Here is a 14,786-nt window from a genome sequence, read left to right as displayed (position 1 = left end):
TCTCCATACCTTTCCTATGGTCAATAAGCACAGGTACTTCCTTCCTGAATCTTCTGGTTCACACCTCCGGTGGGATGTGGCCGCAGTTGCCTCAAGCAGCACCAGTCTTCCAATATCTCTTGCTGGTAGTAGCACACATGAAGAAACCAGCGGCATATTCCTAGATAATTGTATGGTCAGCTCTATCTAGCACGCCATATATTGCCGAACCATTAAAAAGGCAAGCAAGCAGACAAAAACACACAGGCAGGGCAGCACTGCGTAAAACAAACTGCAGACCTCACTGATGGTAAGAAGTATAGGAAGCATTGGCAAAGCCAATAGGTCTGACCTATAGAAGATCTATTGGCATTGGCAATACGTTTAGCCATGTTGTACATCAGTCTGGCTGCTTGTTCACCATCCCTAAAAGTTAGAGTGGTAGATTAGGGTAGAGTTAAAAGGGGTAGATTGGGGTACACTGGAGTGGGGGAGTTGGATAGTAAAGTGTGGTAGATTGAACTCGGGTGGATTGGGGTAGATTGGAGTACAGTAGATTAGAGAGGTGTAAAAAGGAGGGGTAGATAAGGGTAGATTATTGGTAGAGTGCAGTAGGATATATTGGTGTAGACTGGGGAAGAGTGGCGAGGAGTGGAGTGGGGTAGATTGGAGAAGAGTGGGGTAGATTGGAGAAGAGGGGGGTAGATTGGAGTGGGGTAGATTAGGATGGGGTGGAGTGGGGTAGATTTGGTCCATATGGGTAGGATAGATTGGAATGTGGTGGGGTAGAGTGAGGTGGGGTAGAGTGGGGTGGGATAGATTGGAGTGTGGTAGTTTGGAATGGGGTACATTGGGGAGAGGTAGACTCGATTGGTGTGGGGTAGACTGAGGGGATTGGGTTAGATTGAGGTAGTGTGGTGTAGATTAGAGTGGGGTAGACTGGATGGGGGTAAAGTGGAGTATATTGGGGTGGAGTGGGCTAGATTGGAGTGAAGTGGTGTAAATTGGAGTGGAGTGGATTAGACTGGGTAGTTTGGGGTAGACTGGAGTGGAGAACATTGGAGCGGTGTAGATTAGAGTAGACTGGATTGTATTAGAGTGAATTGGGGTAGATTGGAGAGGAATTGGGTAGACTGGGTTAGAGTAGGGCATATTTAAATGGGGTAGATTGGAGTGGTGTGGGGCAGATTAGGGTAGGGTGGGTAAACTGGGATGGGGTAGACGAGTGGGGTACAGTAGAGTTGGGTAGATTGGAGTGTAATTGGATAGAGTGGAGTGGGGTACATTGGATTCAATTGCAACAAAGTGGAGTGGGGTAGATTGGTAAGTGGAGTGGGGTAGATTGGTAAGTGGAGTGGAGTAGACTCGAGTGGTATGTTGAAAAGTGTCTTAGAGAGGAGGTACATAGATTAGGGTGGCATGTAGAGTGGAAGGGCATAGAGCGGAGTATGCATGGTGTGGTAGCGCACTGTTATTACAAACAACACATTTTCTATTGAAATGACCATTACATTTACACCGAAATACAGTTTCACTGCACACAAACGATAATGTGTGCAAATGTCGTTACTTAGTGTACTGATGTGTTTTGATCACATTCACATATTAGTTTCATCAAACTTCAGAATGTAAAAAAAGTGCTTCATTTGTACCAATCCTGATACATTCTGAAACATCAGCACAGTTATTTTTTTTGTTTGCTAACACAAAAAATATCCTAAACCGTCTCCTCTTACATGGATACTCAGCAGGATTGTCACATAAATTTACTCACTTTGAAGTCAGAGAAAGAAATATAAACACCAAGCTCTCTGGAAGAGCGAGCCTGACACTTGACGTCTGTCGTTGAATGTACAGCAAATGTGGAAAGATAAGAACAAGATTGAAGCCTGTTTACAGAAAGTGAGTTAGTGGAGAAATACAGTAAACCAGGTTTGGGCAACAGGAGGGACAAACTCAAGCTTGCCAGCCTAAAGCAAGTAAAGCCACCAAGTAGAAAGCCACAAAATGAGTTACAAACCACAAAACCAATGGATAGCACAGCGGAATGCACTCTAAGGTCAGGTTTCTGAATGTTCCCAAGTTGTATTTAGCAAACCAGACAGCTATGCTGTTTGGTAGGCTTTGACCTAAAAGACCAAATGGGCAAAATTATGCTGTCAGAGGGAGCTACCACTGGGTCGTAGCGAGACATAAAAAAAGAAATATGAATTACAAAAAAATAAGTAGTGGCAAGCAGCACGTGGCATTTCTGAACAGCTTTGAGTAGTTTTTGTTAGGAGTAGATGAGATCGAGGTCTCGATGGTATATACTGATACAACAAAGGCATATACATTAACAAAATGGCACCTCAAGCTACTACATGGCACTGGAATATAACACAAAGGGCTAACACGAGACAACCATGGTATTATGGAGATATCAAGTAGGCAAATGGTCAGAATGAGATGGCATGAGGTACAGGGAGATACTAAATAGGGAATAGGTAGATTCTGCAAGAGCAAAGCAAAACCACAAAGTAATATGGAGATATAGCATAGATATCTGTAGATGCTTCATGTCAATCAAGGCATACATTATGGTAATTGGGCAAAACCATGCCAAACTCACAGTGAAATACCACACGGATACATGGAAAAATGATGTGAATGTATACTGAGACAGCACAAAGGCATCAGAAAAACACGTGAAGAAAAATTAAATACACTTCTGGCAAAAGGAGAAACGACAAAGCTAGTGCACGGTGATAATAGGAATACTACAAACCATGTATAGATATTCCAAAGGACACTTGAAAAACCACGAAGGATTAATACAGTTGAAACCTGGCATAGGAACAAAACCAAAGGTAGAGGGGCATACTAAGAGTGGCAGGAAAATTACACTGGGTAAAGGCATATGGTATTCTAAAACTCACAAAGGGCATTGGAAAACAGAGGGAAATATAGAGATAGATACCAGAAAAGCAGTGCAATGGCCTTTTGACATACAGAAACATAGGCAAGGCATTTGAGAACAGCACATATGGAATCATGTTGAGTGTAGGGAGACAGAACGCTCACAAAGAGAGAATTCTAGAGGGAGAGAGAGAGAGAGAACATTAGAGAATAGAGAGAGAAAATACTTGAGCAGAGAGTACAATAGAGGAGAGAGAACAATAGAGGAGAGAGAACACTAGAGGGGGAAGAGAGAGAACACTAGAGGAGAGAACACTAAAGTAGAGAGAACACTAGAGGGGGAGAGAGAGAGAACACTAGAAGAGAGAGAGGAAGAACACTAGAGGAGAGAGAACACTAAAGGGGGAGAGAGAGAACACTAGAGGAGAGAGAACACTAGAGGGGAGAGAACACTAGAGGGGAGAGAACACTAGAGGGGAGAGAACACTAGAGGGGCGAGAGAGAACACTAGAGGAGGGAAGAAGAACACTAGAGGAGAGAAAAAGAACACTGGGGGAGAGAGAACACTAGAGGGGTGAGAGAGGAAAACTAGAGGAGAGAGAGAGAACACTACAGGAGTGGGAGGGAGAGAACACAAGAGGAAAGAGAGAGAGAACACTAGAGGAGAGAGAGAGAGGGAGGCACTAGAGGAGAGAGAGAGAGGGAGGCACAAGAGGAGAGAGAGAGAACACTAGAGGAGAGGGAGAACACTAGAGGAGAGAGAGAACACTAGAGGAGAGAGAGAACACTAGAGGAGAGAGAGAACACTAGAGGAGAGAGGGAGAGCACTAGAGGAGAGAGAGGGAGAGCACAAGAGGAGAAAGAGGGAGAGAACACTAGAAGGGAGAGAGGGAGAACACTAGAAGAGAGAGAGAGAAAGAATACTAGAGGAGAGAGAGAGAACACTAGAGGAGAGAGAGAGGGAGCATACTAGAGGAGAGAGAGGGAGTGAGCACTAGAGGAAAGAGAGAGGGAGAAAACTAGAGGAGAGAGAGAGAGAGGGAGAACACAAGAGGAGAGAGAGGGAGAAAACTAGAACACTAGAGGGGGAGAGGGAGAATACTAGAGAAGAGAGGGAAAACACGAGGAGAGAGAGAGATAGAGAGAGAGAACACTAGAGGAGAGCGAGAGAGAACACTAGAGAAGAGAGAAAGAGAACACTAGAGGAGAGAGAAAGAACACTAGAGGAGAGAGAGAGAGAACACAAGAGGAGCGAGAGAGAGAACACTAGAGGATAGAGAGAAAGCGAACACTAGTGGAGAGTGAGAGGACACTAGAGGACAGAGAGAGGGAGAACACTAGAGCAGAGCGAGAGAGCACAAGCAAAGAGAGAGAGGGAGAACACTAGAGCAGAGCGAGAGAGAACACAAGAGGAGAGAGAGAGAGAACACAAGAGGAGAGAGGGAGAACACAAGAGGAGAGAGAACATTAGAGAATAGAGAGAGAGGAGAACACTAGAGGGGGGAGAGAGGCAGAACACTAGAACAGAGAGAGAGAGAGAACACTAGAGGAGAGAGAGACTACACTAGAGGAGAGAGAGGGAGAACACAAGAGGAGAGAGAGGGAGAACACTAGAGGGGAGAGAGGGAGAACACTAGAGGAGAGAGGGAGAGAGAACACTAGCGGAGAGAGAGGGAGAACACACTAGAGGAGAGAGAGGGAGAACACAAGAGTAGAGAGAGAGGGAGAACCCAAGAGGAGAGAGGGAAAACCCAAGAGGAGAGAGAGTGAGGGAGAACCCAAGAGGAGAGAGAGAGAGAGGGAGAACACTAGAGGGGGAGAGAGAGGCAGAACACTAGAGCAGAGCGAGAGAGAACACTGGGGAGAGAGAGAGAACACTAGAGGAGAGAGAGGGGAGAAAACTAGAGGGGAGAGAGGGAGAACACTAGAGGAGAGAGAGGGAGAACACTAGAGGGGAGAGAGAGAGAGAGAGGCAGAGAACACCAGAGGAGAGAGAGAGAGGGAGGGAGAACACTAGAGGAGAGAGAGAGAACACAAGAGAGGAGAGAGAGGGAGAACACTAGAGCAGAGCGAGAGAGAACACTAGAGGAGAGAGGGAGAACACAAGGAGAGAGAGAGGGAGAACACTAGAGGGGGAGAGGGAGAACACTAGAGGGGGAGAGGGGGAACACTGGAGGGGGAGAGTGGGAACACTAGAGGGGAGAGAGAGAACACTAGAGCAGAGCGAGAGAGAACACTAGAGGAGCGAGAGGGAGAGAACACTAGAGGAGAGAGAGAAAGAGGGAGAGAACTAGAGGGGAGAGAGGGAGAACACGAGAGCGAGAGAGAGAGCACACTAGAGGGGTGAGAGAGAGCACACTAGAGGGTAGAGAGAGAGAACACAAGAGGAGACAGAGAGGGAGAACACTAGAGGAGAGGGAGAGGAACACTAGAGGAGAGAGACGCTAGAGGAGAGAGAGGGGGAGAACACTAGAGAAAAGAGAGGGGAAGAACACTAGAGGAGAGAGAGAACACTAGAGGAGAGAGACCTCTAGAGGAGAGAGAGGTTGAGAACACTAGAGGAGAGAGAGAGAGGGGGAGAACACTAGAGGTGAGAGAGAACACTAGAGGAGAGAGAACACTAGAGGAGAGAGAGAGAGGGAGAACACTAGAGGGAGAGAGAGAGAAGGAGAACACAAGAAGAGCGAGAGGGAGAAAACTAGAACACTAGAGGGGGAGAGGGAGAACACTAGAGAAGAGAGGGAGAATATGAGGAGAGAGAGGGAGAACACTAGAGGAGAGAGAGAGGGAGAACACTAGGGGGGGAGAGGGGGAACACTAGAGAGGGAGAGGGGTAACACTAGAGGGAGAGAGAGGGAACACAAGAGGAGAGAGAGAGGCAGAACACTAGAGGAGAGAGAGGGAGAACACCAGAGGAGAGAGAGAGAGAACACTAGAGGAGAGAGAGGAGGAACACCAGAGGAGAGAGAGAGAGGAAGAAAGAGAACACAAGAGGAGAGAGTGAGGGAGAACACTAGAGGGGAGAGAGAGGCAGAGCACTAGAGGAGAGAGAGGGAGAACACTAGAGGGGAGACAGAACACTAGAGGAGAGAGAGGGGGAGAACACTAGAGGGGAGAGAGGGAGAAAATTAGAGGAGAGAGAGAGAGAGAGAGAACACTAGAGGGGAGAGAAAGAGAACAAAAGAGGAGAGAGAGAGGGAGAACACTAGAGGAGAGAGAGAGAGGAAACACTAGAGGAGAGAGAGAGAGGAAACACTAGAGGAGAGAGAGAGGGGAAACATTAGAGGAGAGAGAGAGGAACACTAGATGAGAGAGAGAGGGAGAAGACTAGAGGAGAGAGAGAGATGGAGAACACTAGAGGAGAGAGAATTAAAAGAGAAAACACTAGAGGAGAGAGTGAGGGAGACCACTAGATGAGAGAGGGAGAACACTAGAGGAGAGAGAGATGGAGAACATTAGAAGAGAGAGAAAGCGGGAGAACACTAGATGAGAGAGAGAGGGAGAGCACTAGAGGAGAGAGAGAGAGGGAGAACACTAGAGGAGAGAGGGAGATCACTAGAGGAGAGAGAGAGGGAGAACACAAGAGGAGAGAGGGAGAACACAAGCAGAGAGAGAGAGAGAGAGAGACAACACTAGAGGAGAGAGAGAGGGAGAACACAAGAGGAGAGAGGGAGAACACTAGAGGAGAGAGAGAGGGAGGACAATAGAGGAGAGAGAAATAGAGAACACTAGAGGAGAGAGAGAGAACACTAGAGGACAGAGGTGAACACTAGAGAGAGATAGGGAGAGAGAGAACACTAGAGAGAGAGAGAGAGAGAGAGAGAGAGAGAGAGAGAGAGAGACCACCAGAGGAGAGAGAGAGAGAGAACACCAGAGGAGAGAGGGAGAACACTTGAGAGAGAGAGAGAGAGAGAGAGAGAGAGAGAGAGAGAGAGAACACTTGAGAGAGAGAGAGAACACTAGAGGAGAGAGAGAGGGGGAACACCAGAGGAGAGAGGGAGAACACTAGAGGAGATAGAGAGAGAGACCACCAGAGGAGAGAGAGAGAGAGAGAACACCAGAGGAGAGAGAGAGGGAGAACACTAGAGGAGAGAGAGAGAACACCTGAGAGAGAGAAAGAGCACTAGAGGAGAGCGAGAGAGGGAGAACACAAAAGGAGAGAGAGAGAACCCGACAGAGTGAGAGAGAGAGTGAGAGAGAGAACACTAGAGGGGAGAGAGCGGGAGAACACTAGAGGGGAGAGAGAGGGAGAAAACTAGAGGAGAGATATGGAGTACACTAGAGGAGAGAGAGAGGGAGAACACTAGAGGAGAAAGAGAGAAAACACTAGAGGAGAGAGAGAGGGGAAACACTAGAGGAGAGAGAGAGGAACACTAGAGGAGAGAGCGAGGGAGAACACTAGAGGAGCGAGAGAGAACACTAGAGGAGCGAGAGAGAAAGGGAGAGCACAAGAGGAGAGAGAGAGGGAGAACACTAGAGGAGAGAGAGAGAACACTAGAGGAGAGAGAGAGGGAGAACACCAGATGAGAGAGGGAGAACACTAGAGGAGAGAGAGAGACCACCAGAGGAGAGAGAGAGAGAGAGAGAGAGAACACCAGAGGAGAGAGAGAGGGAGAACACTAGAGGAGAGAGAAAGAACACGAGAGAGAGAGAGAGAACACTTGAGAGAGAGAGAGCACTAGAGGAGAGCGAGAGAGGGAGAACACAAAAGGAGCGAGAGAGAACACTAGAGAGTGAGAGGGAGAGAGAGAGAGAACACTAGAGGGGAGAGAGCGGGAGAACACTAGAATGGAGAGAGAGGGAGAACACTAGAGGAGAGATATGGAGTCCACTAGAGGAGAGAGAGAGGGAGAACTCTAGAGGAGAGAGAGAGAACACTAGAGGAGAGAGAGAGAACACTAGAGGAGAGAGAGAGAACACTAGAGGAGAAAGGGAGAGAGAGAGAAAGCACTAGAGAGAGAGAGACAGAACACTAGAAAGAGAGAACACTAGAGGAGAGAGAGATAACACTAGAGGAGAGAGAGAGAACACTAAAGGAGAGAAAGAGTGAGAACACTAGAGGAGAGATAGAACACAATAGGAAAGAGAGAGTGGGAGAACACAATTGGAGAGAGAACACAAGAGAGAGAGAGAACGAGAACCGAATGCGCCCACGCCATGGAGCCGTATGGAAAATGCACAAGTCACTTCTTAGTAAAAGATTCCTTCAATCTCTCTTTAATTGCAATTGTCCAGAGCTTGATATAATACCATCTCACATTTAAAAAATAACATTAATAGGAATTAAAAAAAGAAAACCTCAATGCCTCAAAGTCCTTACATCTCTTTGGCAATAATAATTTATATCGTCTCTTTTTATTCATTTAGTTGATATAGTAGTACTTTTTAATTTTTACAAAAATAGTACAGATTGCAGTGAAACTGCTTTGCTACACTAGTAACACGAGTTTAACTTGCAAAAGGTAGAACATCTACTACTAATTATGAAAGATCTTCGTTTGTCTCTAAGCACTACAATGCTTGGCAATTTCTTGGAGTGGGGGAGGCCATAGAGGAGAGCAGCATGCCCTCGAGAAGAGGATTTTCAGGCTGCCCATCCATTGCTGCATCTGGAACTGACCTGGCATTCAGACCCTTCATCGAGAGCACCCCCTGACCCAGGTCCTGGTTTAAGGTTCCTCATTCTCCTTGGGCGCAATCACCAGTTCTTCACAAGGAGTCTAAATGAGTGGTAAGGCAAGGTGCCATCCCGAATGTTAGTCTTATGAAACACCAATGATGTCCAGTTTTAGTTTGTGTTTCTGGTAGTTGTGTGCAGCTGGCCTGCACTGTTCTTGAAGCAATCTTAAACCGAACATGGCAGATCGAAATCTTACCCATCGTCAAATTACCCAATGGCCGGTGTGTGCAGGCCAGTTTTCTTGGAGAAACTCCCCAGGGATGGTTGTTGCTGTCCTACCACCACAACACCTTTCAAACCAGAGCACACATGAAGGAGTGCAGAGGGCGCTGTTAAGGGCTGGCGACTCAAGATATTCCCATTCCACTGAGCGCAATCCATGTGTAACTCTCCTGACCACTCTAGCGAGGACCAGCTGGGACTTGAGTTGATGCCTTTAGTACTGCGAAGTTAAGCATCCATGCAGACGTAGCGTGAAAAGCACAAATATCCTTCTCAATAGAAGCAATGGTTGCCAAGAAATGTTCCAGTGAAAGTACAGACATCATTGTTTAAAAAAATATGCACCAAACAATGTGATGGTTAGGCTCGAAAGGAGAGGATATGTACTGTACATAGTTGCCGGCTCCTTTTAGAAATAGTGATGCAGGTTTGACACATCCATCGTCTTTGGGACGAAAGCTGGCCTGTGCCAGATGCGCACTGTCCCTTTACATGATATATGTACACACACACACACACACACACACACACAGAAACAGGCGGTACATGAAAGGTCTGTCAAAGTTCCTGCGTAGTAGAACACCATTGACTTGAATTAGTCTGTAGCCGTGCCCTTTCTTTTTCCTTGTGCAATCTACTTCCTAAGTCAGTAGGCAATAGAGCATTTGTTATATGGACTGTTCAGGGCATTTTTCTCCGGCAGAGTGCAAATAAAAAACTCTTGAGCAGAGTACAGGGTTAAGGGAAATGTTTTAAAAAAAATAAATTATAAAAAATTAAAAACATCAGCAGGTGACAACCAAAAAGGGAAGCAAATGACACACGGTAAAAAAAAAATCCCATCATATGAAGTGTGCAGACGACTGAGGAAAAAGTGCCGCGCTGCAATGAGGGACCATTCAACCATCCTACCAGTGCCTGCCACCCTGTCCAAAAAGTGCAGGCGTGCAAAGCTTGTGTACATACCCCAGGAATCAAGTAGTCGAGAAATCAACGGGTGGCAGAGCACATACTCTGCAAAGGCAGATGATGATTGGGCCAAAGGCCACAAGAAGCATGTGATGGTGCAGTGAGACGTCTCTAAGTCCAGTGCTGTCTCTTGGCGTATTTGCATGCATACACACCCATTATAAGTGTGGGCAAGCGTTTTGGCACCCACACATACCAACCACCGCACATGGTGGGTGGACTGGTGAAATGCCTCTTTAATAGCAGCAAAACAAATGCCCCTTTCATAAAATCTGCCTTAAAAATATAAATGTATTTCCTATGTTTTTGTGGCGCAATGCCAGGGTGCAGTCATGGACTTGAGACACCGATGATACAGCTTTGTACAAATCTCAAATCCTCTTCTCGCCATCGGTGTATCCACCATTGCCATCTGCGTTCCTTGAACCAATCGATGGGGCCCAAGAATCCCCACTGTGCCATCGAGTGTTCACTCCCTCTCACCATCCTCACTGCTGCCTGGAATCAAAGGAAACAGAAAATAAAAGGACAATGTTCATCTTTGCCATACAATAATTACATTCAGCAATATGAACACTGACCTCTGCCAAATATAATGAGGGTGCAGAAGAAGAATTGGAGTGTTCACGGCTACTTATAGCGCAACCTAAAGAACGATATGCCAGCTGGAGTTCATTGGGTAGGTCACAATCATGGAGAGTGGAGTTACCTCGTTGAATTCAGCTCAACCTGATTCCAAATGGGTCGATTTTGCCTCAACTGGTTTTACCAGGTGTGGGAATACCTTAGCTGATTTTTTCGGCCGATAATTCTGCAGTCAATCCTCATTAAATGTTTCTAACAGGGGAACAGATAATGTCCCCCTATGGCAGAAAAAATCTTTTCCTTACCTTCCCCACTCCCCCGTCCCCCCTCTTGCCCCTCACACAGTTCAGCGCTTACATTTAGCACCAGCTCAGAGTAGGTGGTAAATACACGTGGTAAAACCATATAGAATTACAAATATCATGTGGTTTAATTTTTTGATCAACAAAGATTCTACCCACTATGGGTTGCACCACCATATATCAATAACACAAGTATCAATGGATTTAAAGAACAATGTCCATCCAATATCTGTTTGCTTTTGATCTTCTTTATTCAAATTTCATCAGGCAGCCATCATGTGGTTTAATGACTGCAAAAATTGGCCCCACGTGGTTATTGCCCATTCCATGGGATATTACTCATTAGGGGTCCCGGTTTTATGGTATTTATTTTTTTGACATTTCCATCTGTATTTATCCATATTTATCCATATTTATTTTTTATCAACTTTTTCTTTATTTATCCATATTTATTATGGGTTATGTGAGAAAAATAAAGCTGAAACCGGTATATTTCCACATTTATTTAACCAATAAATATGCTGTCATGCTTGAATACTTGCCAGGTTTCAGTGATACGCAGAAGATAAATCAATGCACTTATATGAAAATATGCACATTTCAGTATCAGCCTTGTACATATCTATTGCTGTTTAAGTCTCTTTACTAAAATTCCTTTCTTTTTTAACTCCCTTACCTATCAATCCACATAGTTTTTGGCCTGGCAGACATGGCAAAGTGTATTTAGAATCATTAAAAAACACTGATAATCAGGGCCCATGTGACCCTTCTCTAAATGACAGCAGACTTGGTGCATTGCAGTTTAATCACGGTGTATTCCCAGAATCCCAAAATATTTTCAAATGAATGCCCAAGGCTGCGAACTGCCTTGTGCACATGTATTAATTTGGTCACTGTACCAAGGGACTGTGAGGTGAACGGACTCAGATATATGAAAAAAAATGCGCCAACACAAGTGCAATTCATTTAGGTAGCTAGGCAAGCAACCACAACTGTGCCTTTTCCAAGTAAGGCAAAAATGGGATTCGGATTAAAATGGTCCTGCACTGCCATTCCATTGAACAGAGTTGATTTTTCAGTCAACCATCCTCTCAATCCAACTGCAATGCTTGTCTCTCGATTTTTCCAACCAAAGTCAATGCCCTTGACTGGGAAACAAAGGGCTGTCCCTCTATCTATTCTCATCAAACTCATAGCCTTTCAGTGGGAGGTACAAGGCCAGACTGAAAACCAAAATCAGCCCAGGCAAAAATGTTTAAACCAGCCCCACTCCGCAAAAAGACATGGCTAGAATTGGGGCCATGGCAGCTTTCATGAGTGGGAATACGACCCCCTGTGAGGTAAAGGTTTCTCTTCTTTTTTTATCCTTACCAAGTCCTGTACTTCTAGCTCCTTACAATTACAGCCCCAGTGCCTACCAGTGACCACCGGTTTCTCTCTACTGCAGTTGGATATGAGAACTGATTAGACATCATAGCGTTTACACAAACACTCCTTAAATCACAGCTGTGTGTACAATACCTAATCTGTCATCACAACTATGTACAACAGCATTACTCAGACAACAGCCGTGCTGTAAACGATTGCCTCAAATGGCGTTGTGAGCACAACGCTCCTGGAAGTCCTTTTATTTAATTAAATGGGCTGTTTACTTATAGAGCATGAGGTAAGCTGTCGTGAACAATAATGCTTATTATGCCTTCTGACGGTCAAGTAAATTAAACTAATGAATCCACTACTTTCTTAATATAAGTTTTAGGCTATACATCCACCTTCTATTAGGCGAGGTTAAAAGTACTGTTACTGGACTTAAAGATAAACAATGATATCAAACTTTGATGAAACTGTTGACAATATCCTTAATAGGCCGTACACTCAGCCCTTCTAATGGTGTAAATAAGTAATATGAAGTATGTAAAATATTCATTTCACTAATTGTAAACATTCTTTTAAAACAGTTTTGTTCAACAGCATTCCTTGACCTGATGATGATCTTGAAAACTGGGAGAAAAGGGCTGAAACGTGGCAAAGGCATAGTGGGATATTTCGGTCTAAAATTACTTCTTAAACTTGTATACATAAAATATTAAGGAGGCAAACACAGTTAGAAATGTGTGCTTAATACTACGGCTTTACGCCTGTTGCAATGCCCAATATTAATTTCTTCTGCAAACTAACTTCACAACAACACTTGCTTCTGGATATATTGTTTAAGGACACATTTCCTATCCAATGTTGTACATATTATGCTTTGTGGGTGTTGTTTGCTTTGGGCCCTTCTCCTACTGTTGACAGAGGTATCATATAGATTGTCTTCACTCTGCATTTAGTTTAAATTAGAGGATTCGCTTCCCATTTGGGCTTTCTTTTCTTAGTGAACATTCGCAACAGACTTTCCCCTTTTTAAATGGTTATATAGTGCAGAGTTAATGGTCTGCTCCACAATGCATTATTAATAATATTATTGAGGCTATTACATGATAAATGTGCATACTACTGTTCACCAAAGGGGAGCTGTATAAAACAGTCATTCTGACATCATAGCTGTGTGTAATAGACAATATGGCCCTGAATCTTAAATCACGGCTGTGTACAACTACCCTTTGAAACACCAAAGCAGAATAAAACAAGACATGATACTGCAGCTGCAGCGAAGACATCAGAACTGTAGTTAATATAATGTAACAGCAATGTACAAAATTGAATCCGACATCACAGTTGTTCACAACAATCTTATTACCGAGCTGTGCGCAGCAACAGACCTTACTTCATATGTAAGTGTAACAGAGGATGAATGCTCTCAACAATGTACAGAGTAGTTCGTGCATCACAGCTGTGTACGGAACAGCAACTGGGATAGTTCTGGCATCCATGGATTGCATACAGTAATGCGACCATTGAACGAGGGGTTTCCTTCTACATCTCTCTGTATCATCGACTTTCCTCTCCTGTGATCTACCAGCAATCCCCGTCGTCCCCACCAATGCTCACCTGCGGCAGATTCCATGTCTGAGTCGGACACATGTGTGATGGAGAACCTGGAGACTGCAGCTGGAGACACTGTAAAGCGTGAGAAGTGGACTGGTACTACTTGCTTCTGCGCCGGTGCTGTGGCTGGGAGGACCGAGTTCACAGACGTCAATGGGGAAGGGAAGGAGGGTGTCACTGCCAGGAGAGGAAAATCGTCTTCCCACTCGAATCCGCCACCTGCAAGACAACCAAGACCAGGTCAGGGAATGACTACAAGGTTACTGATTATTTCTAACCCATAATGCATTTATTTCCTGACACTCTAGACTCTTTTTATTTGAGAATGCAGCACCCTCAGAAATGGCAAAAAGTCTTCTTTTTGCCATTTCTGAGGATGAATTAAACAAAGCCAGGCTTTCTCAGGGTATGGTGCGAAGAAGGTGTGCCCCGGAACTCCTCTCAGCATGGCAGGAGTGTGCTGCTAGCCTAAGCATCAGCTTAAGGAAGACCTCTCTATCTCGTATTTAATTTTATGTCCCCCTTTAAAAATGACAAAAGTGTCCAAACTGTTGACCCTTGCAAATCATATGACTCTGGAAGGCATGGTGGCCTTATTGCCTAAAATGACAGCAAGCAAGCAGTGAGCGGATGCCAAGATACTTTGAAGGTGAGAAATACCGAATGAAAGTGTTGAGAAGAAGGGTTTGATCTGAAATTTCTGGTCTGTAAGCAAAAAAGTATACAAGCGAGGACAGAGAAACACCGCACACCCTTCCTAGACTTTTGACTTCGTGACAGACCTAGCTTTAGGGATGTCTAAGGAAAACACTTAAAAAGTTTAGTTTACTAGAATAACAACTTGTATTTTGAAGCCCAGCCACTAGGTTGCAAGATGATGCCCAGCATGTGAATAAATACCGCATGTGATGCAAAACCCAGGGCTTGAGTTGTGAGGCTTCTCTCTCATTTCTAGTTTGCATCAAAAGGGGCTGCCAGTTATTACTCCCTCTCGGCACCTGCTGAACATCCAGCAGAAGATACTGTGAGACGTCTTCAGATACTATACCTGGACCCATGGTTTGAATGGAGATGAGTTGCCAACAGATCAGAAATCAAACGAGTTCTCCCTGTGATAGGCTTTGACTCGTCCACATTGCAACAAGAACCAGTTTGTGCCCTGA

General features: G+C 45.0%; 1 protein-coding gene across 4 annotated transcripts in view; it reads right to left on the bottom strand.

The window, feature by feature from the left end:
• Positions 1 to 8,071: 8,071 nt before the first annotated feature.
• The window catches only part of LMTK1 (lemur tail kinase 1), a 419,869-nt gene continuing 413,154 nt past the window's right edge, over positions 8,072 to 14,786 (bottom strand). For all 4 annotated transcript variants that reach the window (XM_086931028.1, XM_086931031.1, XM_086931029.1 and 1 more), the window contains 2 exons: positions 13,627 to 13,842; positions 8,072 to 10,246 (listed from right to left, as the gene is read on the bottom strand). In XM_086931028.1, the coding sequence (XP_086787154.1) occupies positions 10,218 to 10,246; positions 13,627 to 13,842 (245 nt within the window). In that variant the 3' untranslated portion in view covers positions 8,072 to 10,217. The remainder of the gene's footprint in view (positions 10,247 to 13,626; positions 13,843 to 14,786) is intronic.

Source organism: Lissotriton vulgaris, chromosome 7, assembly GCF_964263255.1.
Source record: "Lissotriton vulgaris chromosome 7, aLisVul1.2, whole genome shotgun sequence".
NCBI classification, from domain to species: domain Eukaryota; kingdom Metazoa; phylum Chordata; class Amphibia; order Caudata; family Salamandridae; genus Lissotriton; species Lissotriton vulgaris.
The sequence above is the reverse complement of the archived record's forward strand: the minus strand, read 5'-3'. Positions and strand labels throughout refer to the sequence as shown.